This window comes from Meles meles, chromosome 3 (genome assembly GCF_922984935.1).
Source record: "Meles meles chromosome 3, mMelMel3.1 paternal haplotype, whole genome shotgun sequence".
Taxonomy (NCBI): Eukaryota; Metazoa; Chordata; class Mammalia; order Carnivora; family Mustelidae; genus Meles; species Meles meles.
The window spans coordinates 155,179,353-155,196,474 of NC_060068.1; the positions used below are offsets into that span (position 1 = coordinate 155,179,353).

At 44.0% G+C, this 17,122-nt stretch overlaps 1 protein-coding gene across 1 annotated transcript in view; it reads right to left on the minus strand.

Moving 5' to 3' along the window:
• The window catches only part of SLC1A3 (solute carrier family 1 member 3), a 76,242-nt gene extending 60,054 nt beyond the window's left edge, over positions 1-16,188 (minus strand). Inside the window, exons 1-2 of the mRNA XM_046000835.1 lie at positions 16,066-16,188; positions 14,177-14,448 (exon numbers count right to left, since the gene is read on the minus strand). Coding sequence (XP_045856791.1) covers positions 14,177-14,357 — 181 coding nt within the window. The 5' untranslated portion in view covers positions 14,358-14,448; positions 16,066-16,188. The remainder of the gene's footprint in view (positions 1-14,176; positions 14,449-16,065) is intronic.
• Positions 16,189-17,122: the final 934 nt, after the last annotated feature.

The following is a 17,122-nucleotide window of genomic DNA, read 5'->3' on the forward strand; positions in this document are numbered from 1 at the left end:
TGGAAGCCCTTGAGTGATGATTTTAGATCTGCTAGAGATGTCGTAGAGGCACCCAGCGCATGCTGAAACCCATCACAGGTCCTTGTAGTTGTTGAGGATCTCACAATACGGTTATCATAGCCCTACGTCACTGTTGAAAATGGTTCCACCGAATCCCTTTTGATGGAATGATTGAACTCAACTTACATAGAACTTATTAATTAAAATAGCTTGCCGCTTCAGCCCACTTCACACATCGTAATCCTTGGAAACCATCAGTAACAAAGCCAGAAAGGACATTAAGTGAAAACATGCTTCAGGTTCCCATGTTTGAGGACAATTGCTAGCCGTCATCGATGACACGCAGGATACTCAGCCCTCATGAGAACATTGCCTCACAGAACCACTGAGGCCAGGACGAGTATTACCCACGCCTCACAGATGAAGAACTGGAGTCACTGAGAGGGTCAATGGCCAACCCTCACCGCTGGTACAGGTTGGGGCCACGCAGAGAGCGGTCCAGCTGCCTCCCCAATGCCAGGTGAATGGCTGAGGTGGGCTTCACGTCCAGGCTGTCCAGCTCCAGAGCCTGGACTCTCACCCACTATGCTGTACTCCTCGCCTCTCAACAGTCATGGTACTAACTTAAAGCACCTAAGTTTAGGACACACTATCTTGCCTACCTTTTCATTCCATTTCGAATTAGTTTAACTAGTAACAGGGACTGAGGCAAGCAAAGGTTTTATTGGTGTTACTTAATGAAATCAACATCCAGCTTTTTTCACATTTGTTGAATGAATAAACAAAAGACATTTTTGTTTTCTGGCTTTTGCTCTACCAGGCATGAGAGGTGAAGCCCTGGTGGTAAGTTCAGGTGGCCGTCAGCGTCCCATCAAGAGAAGCAAACGCTCTGAAGGCGAAGACTGGTTTGGGGGTAAGCAGTTCAGGTTCCTGATGACACAGCCCAGCGATGAAACAAGTCTTCCAGAAACATCCTCACATCCTGGCGCTCAGACTTCTCAGAGCCCTCTACTCTCTGCCCTTCCCACCAACCAGAGGCCCCAGGGCGGGGGTGGCCTTCCTCACTGTGGTGAAGCTGCTCTCACCGCCTCTGCTGAGCTGAGGACTCTGCACGTCCTTGAAGTGCATTGATTGAGGTTCCCAGAGCTAAAAAAAAAACCTTGATGGCCTGATCTTTGATGCAAAAGAATAGATTCTTTAGTATTGATTACTCTGCAAAAGTGACGAGAAAAACCAGAATAGCCTCCCCACGCGCTTTGTTAGAGCTGAAGTCAACTTTGCAGTTTGCATCTTGTGGCTTTATGTAACACACAGATGTCACGATTCCACGCGGACTGCGCATTCTCAGTCAACACTCTTCTATCATTCCTGTTTTGGTATTTTATCAGATTTTTGGAATCCAGGAAATATCGTAACTGGAACGTTGAAGCTGATCAAAATGAACCATGCTGGTTGACTGTGATGCATTTTTGTTTAAGGACGTTCTCCTAATACAAAAAAAGCTCAAGAAGGGAGTCCTTCAGAGGTTTGCTGTTTTCCCTAGAGAGTCTACACAACAAACACTTCTCTGGAAGATCAAATATCACTTCGCTTTTCTAAACTAAGACACCAAGTACACACCAGAGCCTCAGAAAGAACACACCACCACAGGCTTCCTTTTGAAAGCCAGACACACAACAGCAAGTCAAAAGCTAAAGATATCTTTAAAGAATTTGGCCCATATTTAATCTGATAAAATGAATGAAAATATGAAGAAGCCAGAAAATATGTAAGAGCAGAAAAATGAGGCACAATTTGAAATAAAATTTGGACCAATTCAACTTTTAACTTTTGATAAATGTTGGAGTTTGAAATAGTAAAATTTTACTCAAGTTCCCCTACCGTATCTCCAAACTGTCATGAACAGATTGGCAAGAAATCGAAACAATTCCTTCTAGAATTACTGCTCACTGTACAAAATTCTCCAGAAAAAGACAAGTTGCCCCCCAAAAACTCAGATCCAAAGGGAATCTAAAAGTAACAGTGGCACTGATCCTGAGAGGAAGACTTGGCATTTTGAGGCCACCCTATGAAAACTCTCAAATGTCCACCCGGGGTGAGCCAACTCGCACTTCTAACATTGACACTGCAAACCAGTCAGCGGACATTCGAGCTCCGACCCAGAATAAGCTCGGCCTGCCGATCTTTAGCCACGAAGGGTATCATGCTGCCCACTTGTATGCAAGATGGCTCGAGGAAAACAATGATTTCAACATTTCTGTTGATAGCCCACACTGGTTTTATGCGACAAAATACTACGATTTCCCGGATAGGATCTTTTCATTTATGTAGCAACAATAACAACAACAAAAGACCAGCACTACTTTGTCTCAAGGCTACAATGATCAACGTAGGAGGCAACAAAAGCACAGGGCTGAATCCACCACCTTCGCCAGGTTCTGTTGGTTAGAAGCAAGTCACAGGTCCCACCCACGCACAACAGGTGGGCTGCCCTGGGCGGCTGGGGGCTGTCCAACATGCAGAAGTCTTTCAGCCTCTTTATCAAGCTGCTTCTGGTGTGGTGTAGACACATGCATGGAGAAGATGCTCTATGGATGTTTGGCGAGTGAATGATGTTGGGATTGTAGTCCTAACCCTGCCTTTAACTCTTCATGTGACCTTTCCTAGGCTTCTTCACACACACACACACACACACACACACACACACACACACACACCAGTTTATAAAGGAAGAACGTTCCAAGATTCAAACATCACACTCCTTGTCCGGGCCTATTACATAGCCTTCCAACTCGTCTCCCTGTTTCCACTTTGCCGTCCTACAGCAACCTCCCCCCATACAACCCAGAGTTATTTCAAAACCCAAGTCAGAGTGTTGCTCGTCTCTGTCCGCTCATGGCTCCCCACATCACGTCAGGTAAAAGCCCAAAGTCATGTGATGGCTGCATCTGGCCTGCTTCCCCAGCTTTACCATATTCAGAACACAACCATGCCACCCCCACCCTGCCTTTTCCAACCTTTGCCTCCTCATGGTTGCTCCCCCATCAGACACGATCCTTCTTTATGGGTCTGGTACTGGGTCTGCTTCCTGCCGGGGACACTCTTTGCAGAAGTTCCCAGGTTTACTTCCAGACGTCATTCCGGTGTCCCTTATTGCCACTCACCCTGAACTTTCTTCTCCCTCTGGTGACTTTGTTTGAGGAGTTCTTATCACCTTCCAAAACACGATATAATTTTCTAATTTTGTGTGCTTGCTTTCTCTTGTTCTCTCTGCCTCAAATGTAAGCTCCAAGAGATCCAGGTTTTTCTTTCCTGAGGTATTTGTTTTTGTTCACCGACATATTTTAAGCCCCTGAAACAGTGCCCGACACATAGTAGGTGCTCAGTATACTGCTGATGAACAAACAGCACGGCTCAGTTCTCTTTCAGATGACGGAGCCCACAGTGCTGGCCCCATCCAACACCAGCCCCCCACCACCCGCCCCTGCCTCGCTGCTGCATGCATTTACCGAATGGAGGAATTTGGAGGAATCCTGTAGCTCTTGCTTCAGAGTAAATCCCGTTCCCCACCGTGTTCTGTGAGCCCAGTAGTCCACCAGCAGGAACCCCCCTTCCTCCAATCCGTGATTTCTCTCTCACAATTTGGGAAACTGGGTCTCAACCGAACCATGGCTTCTCATATTGCTTTGGTTTTTAGATTCACAAAGGGGGAGTGAGAGCTCCTGATTCCTGCTTCTCTCCCAAGTCTTGTTTTGTTTTTTAGTATGAAGGAGAGCAGGTGTGAGGCTATAGAAAGATCATGGTCTGAGATTTCAGAGATGAGGCTCTGGGTCTGACGCTGCCAGCAAATGATACTAGTAGGTACCTGCCTTAAGGGACTGAATCTTCATTCAAACCTGCAGGATTTGATACCACCCTCTCATGGAGGAGGAGACTGAACTCTTGAAAGAGGAAGCCGCTTGGTCTAGACGAGAGGGCCAGGGCCTGATGTTGGCAGAATGGGGTTGCAAACCGAGGTCTGTCCATTTCCAGAGATCACCTCTTCAAATCATGTCATTTCCTTGAAGCTTTTTTTTTTTTTTGGTCCACAAAATGGGAAGCATAGATCAGAATAGGCAGTATCCAAAATCCTCTTGAACTTTAATATTCTCGGTGAAAGGTTTTGAGTTTAAAAGAACCATATATATATATATATATATATATATACACACATACATATATAAAATAAATCTTAGCTATTTTATTATGAATCTTGCTTCTTCTCATGAATTCTAAGGTCCTTGATAAGGCATAGAAAGGCATTGTTTAATATGTCAAAAAGTGCTTGGTCACCTTGGCCGTTACAGTTAGTATGGCAGGTAGGCAATAATTATTCAAGGGATCAAATAGAAGTTTCTATTTTAGATCTTGGCTAGCTTGTAGCCCAAGCTGGAGCAGTCACAAGTCCGTCTCATGCAAGCCTCTTGAAGCCGGTGGCATAAAGTTCCATTACTTTATTTTTACAAGAAGAGCAAGGGTGTGATGGTGAATTTACCTGCCCAAGGGGTCTGCTGCTCCCGGTCTTCGGTTTCACCCCAAACTTCCAGGCATTTCCTGGAGAGAAGCTACTCTGTGGGAGGCAACCTTTCAACCCTCCCCCACTCCTCTGTTCCCACATCCTTCAGCGATTTGGGCCCTGGCTTGGCTCATTCTTTTGTGCTTTGGTATTTCCTGTTGCTGGAGGTGGGAAATACCTGCTCCAGCCTTGTTCTACCAGTGGTGCCCAGAAGAACCAGCCCTGGGTCACTGATGCAGACACGTCCACGTGGCAAGCAACTCGGAGAAGGAGAAGACAACTCTGTCAGAAGAACCCGAGGAGTTCTGAAAGCCTGCGGCTTTCTCCCTAAAACGGCACTACCACAGGCTGTGTGAAATGGCACTTAAATTTGCAGATAATCCTGCTGGTCTTTCACATGTCCAATCCATTGTCATTTAAAAAATATTCTATTAACATCATTAGCATCTGTTGCATTCCTTTCTGGTAAAAAATAAAATAGTGTTATGAGTGAGTAGAAACTGTAAATGCAGTTACAATTCTGGGGACGTATCCCACAGATAGACTTTACCTGGGGAAAATAACTTTTGTACAGGATTACTCATTGTACCATTTAACAAATATATCTAAAGGTTGGAAACAATCTAAGTGCCCGTCAGTTGGGAATTGCTTAAAGAGATGATGGTACGCCCTTCTAACACACCCCCAGGAGAGAGAGATGAGGCTCTTTATGTGCAAATAAGGCACCATGTCCAAGGTATATTGTATAGTTAAAAAAGGAAGGTGTAGGGGCGCCTGGGTGGCTCAGTGGGTTAAGCCTCTGCCTTCGGCTCAGGTCATGATCTCAGGGTCCTGAGACTTAGCCCTGCAGCCGGGCTCTCTGCTCGGCAGGGAGCCTGCTTCCCCCTCTCTCTCTGCCTGGCTCTCTGCCTGCTTGTGAACTCTCTGTCGAAAAAAAAAAAAAATCTTTAAAAAAGCAAGGTATAGAGCAGGCTGTATACATTATACCAGCATTTGTATACAAAAGGCAAAAAAGGGACAGATACGTACTTATTTTTATACTCATAAAATAATTCTAAAGGCACACGAGAAACTGATAACAAGGTATTTATATCCTTTGGAACTTTTTATTTTGGGCAATGTAAATGTATTTCATAAATAAAATGACAAAATAAATAAGCAAAAAATTGGCTCACTTAAAAAAAAATCTGACTGAATTCATGCTGTTTGCCTGGTTCCATCTGAGGACCATTGATGTCCGGGTCATGAGTTTGAGCCTCACGTTGGGTGCAGATTAGTTAAATAAATGAAAACGAAACTTGACAAAAAAAAATCGGACTGAATTCCAATCTACATTATTTCTGCTAGATGGTTGGATCTTTCTTAAAAAGTCCCTTTGGGTCTGGGTTAGTTTCTCCTCAACCTTGCTTTGATTTGCTTTAACAATGAGTTTACTTAATTTGGGCCATGGAGAGGAAAGTCACTAGCTATGCTCAGATTTCTAGTGAGTGGATCACTTTCTGACCCAACAGTTCTCTTTTTTTTTTTTTCCTGGAGACAAGGAAGCGAATCTGAAAAAAACTTTGCACTCAATCATCATAGGATTATGTTGGCTTCCAGGCATTAGCCCATGCAGTAGCGAGCGCACCAAAGCTGCAAATTCACCTTGTAAACCGCTAGGCAAAGGTAACATGCTCTTTCATCATCCATCCTACTGTGCAAAGCATTGCAATGGCAAAACTGACAAAAGCCCTGGGAAGTCTATGGAATCTCAGTTTTGTTTTTTTTTTTAAAGATTGTATTTACTTATTTGTCAGAAAGAGAGAAAGTGAAAGAGAGAGACCGTACAAGCAGGAGGAGTGGCAGGCAGAGGGAGAAGCAGACCTCCACTGAGCAGGAAGCCGGATGTGGGACTCGATCCCAGGACCCGAGTTGAAGGCGGATCCTTAACTGACTGAGCCACCCAGGCGTCCCCGGAATCTCAGCTTTTTTATATGGCTATTTCACTTGCCTTTAAAAAGCAAATCCAAGGACAAAAAGAAAGAAAGAAAGAAGACAGCTGTGGTTATAGGCAGTCTGTTAAAAGACTCACAATTTCCTTCTCAATCCATCATTCACCATTCACATTCAACAAGTTGAAGGCAGCGGCAAGCACACGGATCCCTAGGGTTTGGCCTTACTTGCTTTAAAGATGAAATTTCCAGGGGTGCATTTGTCGAAAAGGACAAGAAGGGCAGCAATTGTCCGTCTCTCATTAGGGACAAATGAGCTTCATCTTACAAGATTCTGAATGGAAAGTCTCTCACTAATAGCCCATTGTTTTCTCTCTGGGAAGCAGAAGCGGGCTGTGGCCCAGAATTATTGTTGGAAAACTGGAGAAGTCTCTTTGGGGTACAAGAAGAATGGAGGTGCCCTTTCTGGAGACGGGGACTCAGTCTTGAAATTCAAAACTTAAGGGTGCCTTTTAACTTGCTGCTCCTCCATTTACCTTTGAATCTTTGATAGGATACATGGAGTGAAAAAGGAGTACTTTCCCCCCTCTTGTCTTAATTCATCCAGGGAATATCTTCCTTTATCTGGTTTTGGGGATTTTATTCTCCTCTTTTTGGCTTCAAAACCACTTGAGGACCTCTCGACTGGGCATAGTGATGGGCATATTCTTGGGTTAGGGAGTAAGCGCTGGGCAACTTTGTTAGCATGGAAGCTTGACCCCAAACTCTTCATTTTTATACTGGGTGAACACAACGGCTAAACTTTTATGCCCTCGGCGCTGTGTTTCCTCATCTCACAGCAATGAACCTGATCTCACCTGCCAGACCAAACAGCTGAAGAATGGTAGCACCCAGTGTTCCATAAATAGCAAGTGTCCCAACACCTGGAATGCACGGCTTGGAGAGGATGGTGCTTCAATTCCAGTTGCCTTTTCCAGGAAGCATAGGCTCTTTTCTGACTTGTTGGCTCTATCGCAAAAACAGAGGCTCGCAGCTTTTCTCCTCTGATTTATGAGGGATGGGCCGAAGAGTGCCGGGGAGAGGTGCCTTTGGCAGGGGCACGCCTCATCTGTGGGCTCCAGCACTGGTTACCCCACCCAGAGTGCAGGAACATGAAGGTCCTCAAGAATTTAACGGGAGAGAAGGTGGCTGCTTGTGCATGGGACAGACTGACTAGATGAGTCGGGAGATCAAGATTTAGGATAAAGGTCCCTGCAATCGCACAGCGTCAAGGAGTGGAAAGAAAAAACAGGAGTGTTTGACTCCCTACATTCTGCTTTAGAGGAAGGCAAATCAGACTTTAAATGGTAGAATTATGGAGTTGAAAGGAGACATTAGTCCAAACGTGAGTTGCTGATGAGGAAGTCTGAAGCCCGGAGGTCTGTCCGGAATCATAAAGTGGGTGAGTTGATGGCAGAGATGGGTCGATAATCAGGACCTTCAGACTCTCGCTGCTTTCTCGTGGGCATTCTGGACAACAGCGGCCACTGTTCGGGAGGACTGACTGGCCCTGGACTTGCTCTGCTAGACAGTGCCCAGGGCAAACTCTTTGTAAACTGGAGCACCTCAATGATGCAAGGTTTTATTACTGCAGGTAAGTGTTCCAAACACACCTGCTTATTGGATAACCTACTTAAAAGAGAAACAAATTTGAAGTTGCCTGTTTGGTTTGCTCATTATCGGAATGAACGGGAAGAAAACAGCAAAGTAAAATCCAAAGATAATCTTTGAGTGACATCAAGTCCTCTACCCCTGTACCAATTCTCTTAGGAACGAGTACCACTCCTCCCAGATTTCCAGAACCTCTTGACTAGCCCGTCCCAGCTCTGATAGGCGTGGCAGGTAATGGGCAGTAGACTCCAAAACACTGGAGAAAAGGGAGAAACCAGGGAGGTGGGGAGCTATCAGATTGGTCCCAAGTGGTAGGAACCAAAATTGTGTACTTTTTTAAAAAAGACATTTATTGAAAACATTTTCTCAGCAGCAGTCCTGGCCGGAGGGAAGGGTCTACTGTCCCACACGCCCTCCACTGAGCAGCCAGTATTGTGATAAGCACTGTCCCTGGGGGATTACTTTCTGCTTGGCTCAGGAGGCCAGGTGGGTGAGGGACAGATAATGACAGTATCACTTACTACAGCCTTTCATCTCCGCCTTTGAAAGCCCTTTACAACCACTAAATCTCTTCCTACAAGTCTTCTTGGCCTTCTTCTCTAGCCAAGGAAATAGAAGCCGCTTCTCCTAGACCTCAACCAGGGGGCCATCTTCTCCCCTTGCTGGCCTGTCTTCCCCACCCCGCTGGCTCTCGGGTCTCTAGCAGACTGCATCATCAAATCAGTGCGTATTTTCACCTGGTGTCCCAGCAAAGACGCAAGCGAAAGATGAGGGGTCTATAGTTTCTATGGATATTCTACTTGCCAAGCCCTCAAGGAAATTTAATATTAAAGGTTACACGGTTGTAAGTGGCGGGACTGGAATATAAATCTTGGCAGAGAGGTGTTACAATTATTCTATTTTACATGGAACGAGGCTCAGTTCCACAACTGAGGACATAAACCTAAACTGTCAGACTCTAGATCCCACAGCTCTGATCCACTCCCCGACACTGTCCTGGACGACACCCCCACGATAGGAGGCAGCTCCCTGCAATGCTATTCGAGAATGAAATTGAGGGCCAGGATCGGGCACTGTGGTCCCAACGTCACCCCTCCTTTCCCTCACTCCTGTACTTGGGTCAGAACACACCCTTAGCTAATTGATGTCATAAAACAGGAAGGGACATGTCCAGAGGGCGGGGACCAGCTCTCAGAAGAGTGGATAAGAGTCTAAACGGAGGACCATGATTGGTCCATTTGAATCCCAGTCAATAAGTTTCTGAGCTGTTTCCTGATCTGTGACAGGAGAATAAGAATACCTCCCTCCCTGGCTTGTTCTGAGAATGAAACCGAGCTCCTGTGTTAACAATCCTTACAACAGTGCTTGGCACACAGTGTAATGGTGTAATGGTAGATGAGGAGACCGAGGCTCAGGGCAGCTCAACGCCTGCTCTAGGATCATACAGTTATTAAATCGTGCAGTTGGCATACCTTTCATCAAAAGCCACACCCACACTCTTTCCCACCACAGGATACATCTAGGACCCACATATTTTTTTTTGTTTTTGTTTTGTTTTTTAAGATTTTATTCATTTATTTGAAATAGAGAGTGAGAGAGAGTGCATGAGTTGGGGGGCAGACGGAGATGAGAGAGAGAAGCAGGCTCCCTGCTGAGCAAGGAGCCTGATGACGGGGCTCGATCTCACGACCTTGGGACCGGGACCCGGGCCAAAGGCATACGCTTAACTGGCTGAGCCACCCATGCGCCCACCCCCGCCCCCACATAGGTGTTAATAAGAAAGCAGAACCTCTGAAGTATCAACACAAAAACTGTATATTACATGGAACAATATGGATAATACAATCTCACTTAAAAAATGTTTAGAGGTAATTTAAAACTCCCTGTTACTACCTCAGAACCTTGTCCATTCCTTGACATCTCATTTTATCCATCTCTCCTACTAAAAGACCTAAGGGCAGAGACTCCCCAAGGCATAGCATAGGCCAGATACCCAATATTCAGTGTTTGTTAAACTGCTGAATAGCCCTGAATCTTTAAACAAAACCACACATTTATTTAGCAGACAACAGATAAGAGTATATAATACACGAATGTGGTAAAAGCATTCAAATCATACAAGCACATATTCAGAGGATAGTAATATTCTTTCTATTTCATTACCAAACACCCAGCTCCCATCCCAGAGGCAGCCACACGGCCGGTTTCTTGTATATCCTTCAGCGATATCGCTGCCGTCACTGAATTATAGTACAACTGACATTCACTGCTGAAAAGTGTTAGGGGACGGTGGAAATGCTTCATACACATTTAGTCAGGATGTTTTCTTTTCTGAAAAATCACCAATTTTTCTCCAACCCATTTAAAGGACAACCCACACGAGAAAGGTGTGTCTGTGTGTGGGTGTGTAAGTGAGAGAGAGAGAGAGAGAGAGACAAACCACAGAGAAAGGTGCTAGTTTCTTAGTTCGGGAATTCCCTCAAGTAAAACCACCCTCCGAGTCTATGCGATGCTGTTTAATTTCCTTCCCCTTGCAGCTGGTCTTATGACCCATTTCTGCAAAAATTTTTAGCCTGAGATTTCATTTTTTACTGTGCTATTCGTTCCCTGGACATGGGAAGATGAGCATTCTGTGTGACTTGAGCACAACAAAGGACTCTCCCTTTCTTTTAGCGAGGTGTCTGAAGCCACTCTCATCCCACTTACCACAGTATGAAATGAGAAAGTGCTTCCTGGAGGGAGAAAGATAGTAACCACTCTCCTCAGTGTGGTTTTTTTCAGACAGATGTCTGCAACAGCCCTGGGAGACACTTTATCTACTGCTTTAATAACAAACCCTCTTAAAGGGACTTAACACTTGGCAACGCCTTCTCTTAGTTGCTTATTTGCACCCTGTTACGTCGCTCTGTCAGAGCATGGCACAGACTTTGACATCACTTAGAAATGACATTAGACATTAGGTCTTTTTTTTTTTTTTTTTAATTAAAAGTGATTCAAACCTAAAAATCTGGTTCTTCTCAGGGCGCCTGGGTGGCTCAGTGGGTTAAAGCCTCTGCCTTCAGTTCAGGTCATGATCCCAGGTCCTGGGATTGAGCCCCATGTCGGGCTCTCTGTTCAGTTGGGAGCCTGCTTCCCTCTCTCTCTGCCTGCCTCTCTGCCTACTTCTGGTCTCTGTGAAATAAATAAAATCTTAAAAAAAAAAAAAAGAATTTGGCTCTTCTCATCTCCTCTTTGGGGAAAATAACTTTTCGTCTTCCTTGCTAGCATCTACCCAGTTTTTTTCCTGTGCTGCAGCAAACGGATTAGAGTTGCAGTCCAGACATGTTCTTTTTATTCTTTTAGGGCTGATGTAGACATGGTACCCAGTGACAAGCTAAATGGCGCCTTTGTTTCCACTGGGCCCTCAATGGAAGACACACCAAGAGATAACTGAAGGAGTCCTCCTTCTTTCCTTAGTCTGTTTGCTACTAAGTTGTCTATTTGCCTTTCCAAGTCTTTGGTGTAGACTCAGTGGTCTCTCTGACTGTCAATGAGCTCTTTTTATGTGTTTCTTTGTTTGTGCCTTCTTGTTACTTCTACCTCTTCAGTTTCCATTAGTAAAGCCAACCATGAGGACATCCTGCCAAGTTATCTACCCCCGCTCAGCCAACTCACTGCGGTTCTCACAAATGTTAGGAAAGTCCTCACTGGGCTAGGAAAGGATCCCAGAACTCGTAGAGAGAATGGACTATTAAATCCTGGCATTATCTTCCTTCTATTAGAGATCTGTCTTTGTAACCACTTAGGAAATTGCTTCTCCACCAATCTGCCTCCCATGTGCGGGTTTTATTACTTTCCCTTCCTCTATTCTTTAACTGAAACATTCCTGTTCTAGAAATCGAACTCTTGTGTTTAGAACACCGTTTTGAACAAGTGTTTCTGCGTCTTCTCCGAACATACTTCAGTATCGCTGAGCTCTGTTATTAAGGGTGTAGGATTGCAGTATAAATGAGTATTTGTTCAATGAACGAGAGGGATGTGGCTTAATCATGTGTAGGAGAATTATAAGTTTTCTGCTGATTTAACTGGGTAAATCATATAGTAAATGACAATGCTATGGGAATGCATCCAGCGTTGTTTGCTAATTGGCCTCTACGAAGTCTTAGCAACGTTTCTCTTCCGGCATCTCTCACAAAAACACCAACTAGTTCACAGAGCAGGAAGGCAGGATGGCAAAGTGGTTCAGAGAATGGGCTCTGGCCTGGATAGCCTGAGCCTGACTTTCAGCTCTAGCGTTTACTATCTGCATGACTACAGGCAAGTTGCTTGATCTCTCCATGCTCACTATTCTCATCTATAAAATAAAGATCATATGAATCATACCTGCCTGCTCACTCACAGACCTGTTTGAGGATTAAGTAAGCTAATACAGGCAAACACCTAGAAAGTAGTTGGAATAGTACTATATAAATATTTACTATTATTATTTGGCAGCTACTGTTTGGCTTGATGACTATCATTCAACCATTTAACATTTATCATTCAACCATTAACCATTTAACTTCCAAGACAATGACACAGGGCTGAAATACTTTCTCCAGGAATGTGCTTAAATCTGGGAATCTGGGGTGCCTGGATGGCTCAGTAGGTTAAACATCTGCCTTTGGCTTAGGTCATGATCCCAGGGTCCTGGGATAGGGTCTTGAGTCTGGGCTCTCTGCTCAGTGGGGAGCCTGTTTCTCCCTCTGCTCCTCTCCCTGCTTGCGCTCTCTCTCAAATAAATACATAAAATCTTAAAATAAAACAATACAAAACAGAACCCACAACAAACCTGGGAACCTGCTAAAGCAAGCCATTGGTTCCCTGAGTCAATCAGGACCTTTTCTCTTTGAACATCTCCAAAATTAGTTGAACGGTCATTAATCACCAACAATTACTAAAAGGAGCCAAAGAAGCCGAAATGGAATATATCTAAAGTCTTGTGACAAACTATTCTTCTGTTGTCCTCCTGTTTGTCTACCATATAAGAATCCTAATTTGGGGGCTAAAGTTCTACTTATTTTTACATGCGACAAAACTTTCTTAGTTTTTATTGTCATTACCTCTTTATATTTGATGGAGATCTTGGCAAACTCCAAGGTAGAGATTAAAACTGTCCACAATGCCCCTTCCCCCTTTTGGGCCACATAGTAGAAATTTATGTTAGATAGTTTTTACAAAAATGACATTGGCTTATGTATTTACCAGCCTAGGGATGTCTATATTGGTTCAGTCAAAGAGTCCAAGTAAGTTGTTTCTTCAGCTCTATCTTAGGATCAATGCTACCCAGAAGCAATAAGCGATAATTTCAGATATCAATAAGTCAAACAGAACAATGTTTTATTAGTACAGACTGCTGTCAACAATGCTACATTTGTAAGAGACTGAAAAGTTTCAGAAAAGGGATAGCTATTTATGGCAAGATATGAATGAAAATGATCTGTGTCAACATTTTTCTCAATTTACTTTTTCCAGTCACTGGATGGGGGAGTGCAAACACGGAAAAGACTCAGCCTCTACCTCCAGGCACAATACTCAGCTTCAAGTCAGCACCAGTTAGAAGAGAATTACTGTTAAGAACCTGTACCTCATTTTGGGTGTACTAATTGTATAAATTAGTTTTAAGTGAAAGTGACATCGTAGAATGATTACATTGTGGCCAAATCTAGCATGCCTGCTTGTTTTGTTATTTAACTGCTCAGGCCTAATGATTAAATTATCACTCTTTCATCCCTACACGAGATGGGAAAACATTTGTTTCCCTTCTCCACACAATCAATTTATTTGCATAATGCCTAATGATGCTTCTTTCAGATTCCCATGTGTTTACCATACACTGCTCCAAACATGCCAACAGACTGTCATTTAATGGGAGAAAAAAAAAGTTTTCCAGTTCAGACGCAAGCCTGGACTATTATTTTGAATACCTACAATCAGTCCATCTGATAATATGCTCAGGTAGCCAGATGCCCCAGAGAAACGAGATCCTTTTTTTTTTCTTGGTTGTTATCAAATAACTTACCCACAATGACTGCAGTGACAGTGAGCAGCACAAAAGCATTCCGAAATAGGTAACTTTTAACATCCTCCTTTGTGATGTTCTGCACTTTCCTTTTGGCCAAGAGTGTGCGCTTACGAACCCCTCGCTGGAAGCTCTCCATTCTGCCTCCCAGCCTGGGCTCTTCTCCATTGCTTTTAGTCATATTTTACTTCTCTAGGAGAGTCTCTTCTTTGCACTTCAGTGTCTCGGAATCACACCCGGAAAGCCAGACCTCTTTGGTGTTAAGAACACAACTAGAACGGGGAAAGAAGAGACAAGAGTTACAGCCTGCAGGGTGAGAAATCAGTGCGGCCCCACACAGGGCAAGCTGTTGGCACACTGCATCATCTAAGAGGAATCAAGGGCTAGAGAGAGCCACGATGCCAGGTTGCAGGGCTGGGCTGGGATACGCATATTTTACTGGCCTACGTGTGAGAAATGTGTGTAAGTTCAGAATATACAAGCAATTAAACAACAACAAAATAAATAAGATAGGAGAATTGTGTGTTCTATGCAAAAAAAAAAAAAAAAAAAAAAAAAATCTGCCCTTCCCATTCGAAGGAGGCTATAAAAGGGTTCATCAGAGCCCTGAGTGTGACTGAGCAGTCCTCATCCCCTCATCTCCCCCCAAACTAGCCAAGTGCTTTTTGCACAATATTCACCCTCAATAAATGTCTAATTGAATTGAATGCACAGGAAGCACTCAATAATTACTTGATGGCTTGTGTCCTGTACATGGTGAAGGCATAACCAGTCAATAAAATGAATTAAGATATTGATATTTCACCGTCAGAGCTTTCTGTTATATATAATAAAGTAACGATTTTCCTCATTACGAAAAAAAACAGAATATATGCACAGGCCTTCAGAAATATATTTGACGATTTTACAGGGTCATTTTTAAATCTTTTTCCCTGAAATAAGCAAACATCACGGAGTCCATCTTATGCATGATCGGAAATCGTCATTCATTTTCATTTTTATTATAAGCAAAAAGTAGTATCTGTCTTTGTGGCAATCGTATCTGGAGTCTCCCGAGGAAACCATCAGCGACTTCTGGGTATTTCAAAATTTAGGATTTCTACAACAGAGGAGATGAATCCAATTTTCATTCCAAACATTACAGCATGTGGTTTCTAGTTTCTTTAAAGTGCTCCTAGGTTATTCAAATATATCTAAGTCCATCTCTCCTGGGTGGAAATCAGTTGTTTTGAAGAAATCAAAGGATTCCTCCTCTTTCCTAAGATTTGTGATCCATAATCTTTTCCGTGATCAATCGGAGTAAAAATCAGTGGTGCCTGTGGACGTGTGTCTAAGGCAACGCCAGCAGCCAGCGTGTGCGGCTGTGGGGGAGGTCACTGGGAAGCTCTAGCTGACTCCTCCGAAGCCTTTGGCAAATCCAAGTGTGGAAAAAAAGACTCTCCTGAACACTTCTGACATTTTAATAAAATTGCAGGTTGGGGTCAGCAATCATACGACCCGCAGTTTGCTTGAGATTTCACAGCAGATTAGAAGTTTAGGGAGAAAGGAAGGAGAGGTGGCCAGATTTTTTTTTTTTTTTTCTCTTTTCACTCATCTCTGGTTCCCTTTCCAGTCATTTTTTTAAGCAGACCAGCTCAGCCTTGATTTTTTTTTCTAGCTCTGGAACCACCATCTGCCCCCAGTCCGGCCCGAATGACTCAACCTCAAATTCGGAGGGGACACGGCACAGACACCACGCGCTCCTTACATTAAAGGACCAACGTGGACTTTATCTACCAACATGGCTAGCTGCTGACTCTCGCTACTCCTCCGCCTGCAAAAGGAAATGCACGGGCGGGGAAGGGCAGCGAGGAGTGAAGCCCGGCAGGAACACAGGACGTCAGACTTACCTTTCCTGGTTTTGTAGCGTGGAAGGGACCGCGGGCAGTGACACGGTGGATTCCGCAGCGGGTCCGGCGGAGTAGCGAGCGCCGGGAGCAGGGCAGACACGCGCTCTGGGACGGCGAGTTACTATCAGCGCAACTTAAGAAAAGGGGAGGAGTCTGCGCCCGGGAGAGGGGGAGTGGGGAAAAATGAAAACACCGCCGCGAAGGAGGGGGCAAACCCGAGGTTTCTGGAATATTGATTAATTTTGGCTCACCAGAGGCATGCTTGCTGGCTTTGTTTTGCTTCTTAGACCACTTCACGCTTTGTCAGTTCACTTTCATTAGGAATGCAAAACCGGGAAGAATTGCAAAATAAAGCTCACACACACTCAGAAAGCTGGAAGTCTTGATTAGAACGTTCCAAAGGAGACTTTGCTAAGACTAAATGTAATTACCTCACATTAGTGCAGGTTTCCTCCCCTGAAGGAAGCACGAGAGTGTGTGCTCTTTTGCCTGGTTGTACAGCTATTATAAAGAGCCCTTCTTTTTAGAATTGGGAGAAATAAATGACGTTTCTTGGGAAGACCCAGATGGGAAGACCCAGAGCTTGACAAGCATGGAGAGAAAGAAATGCTTACTACAACTCTGCAAACTTGCCTAAAGTTACTCAAAACACAAGATGAGGCATGTCCCTATGTTAGCAGTTTAAACTCTTCTTATAACAAATCTAATTTAGCTCCAGCTGCCTGCTTTACAAAGTCTAGAAAGGTAAGAAACAGAGACAAGGATCTTTGCTGAGCTCTAAAGTAAAAAGCATTTTAAGACGAGGAGCGTAAATGCACACTGGAAGCCTTGTGATTTCAAAAGATAAGTTGCTTTACAGATAGATGCTTCAGTATTAAAGGATGCTCAGTGTCTCCTCCCCACAAAGCACCCCCCCCCATTGGTTCTAGGAATTAGAAAATTCTCTTTGCACTTTTAGCCCACTTTTCTTAGAAAGGAAAATAGATAGTGGAAATGGATTTTTTAAAATGAAAAAAAAAAAAAAAAATTTTTTTTAAAAACCTGACTCAGCTCCAAA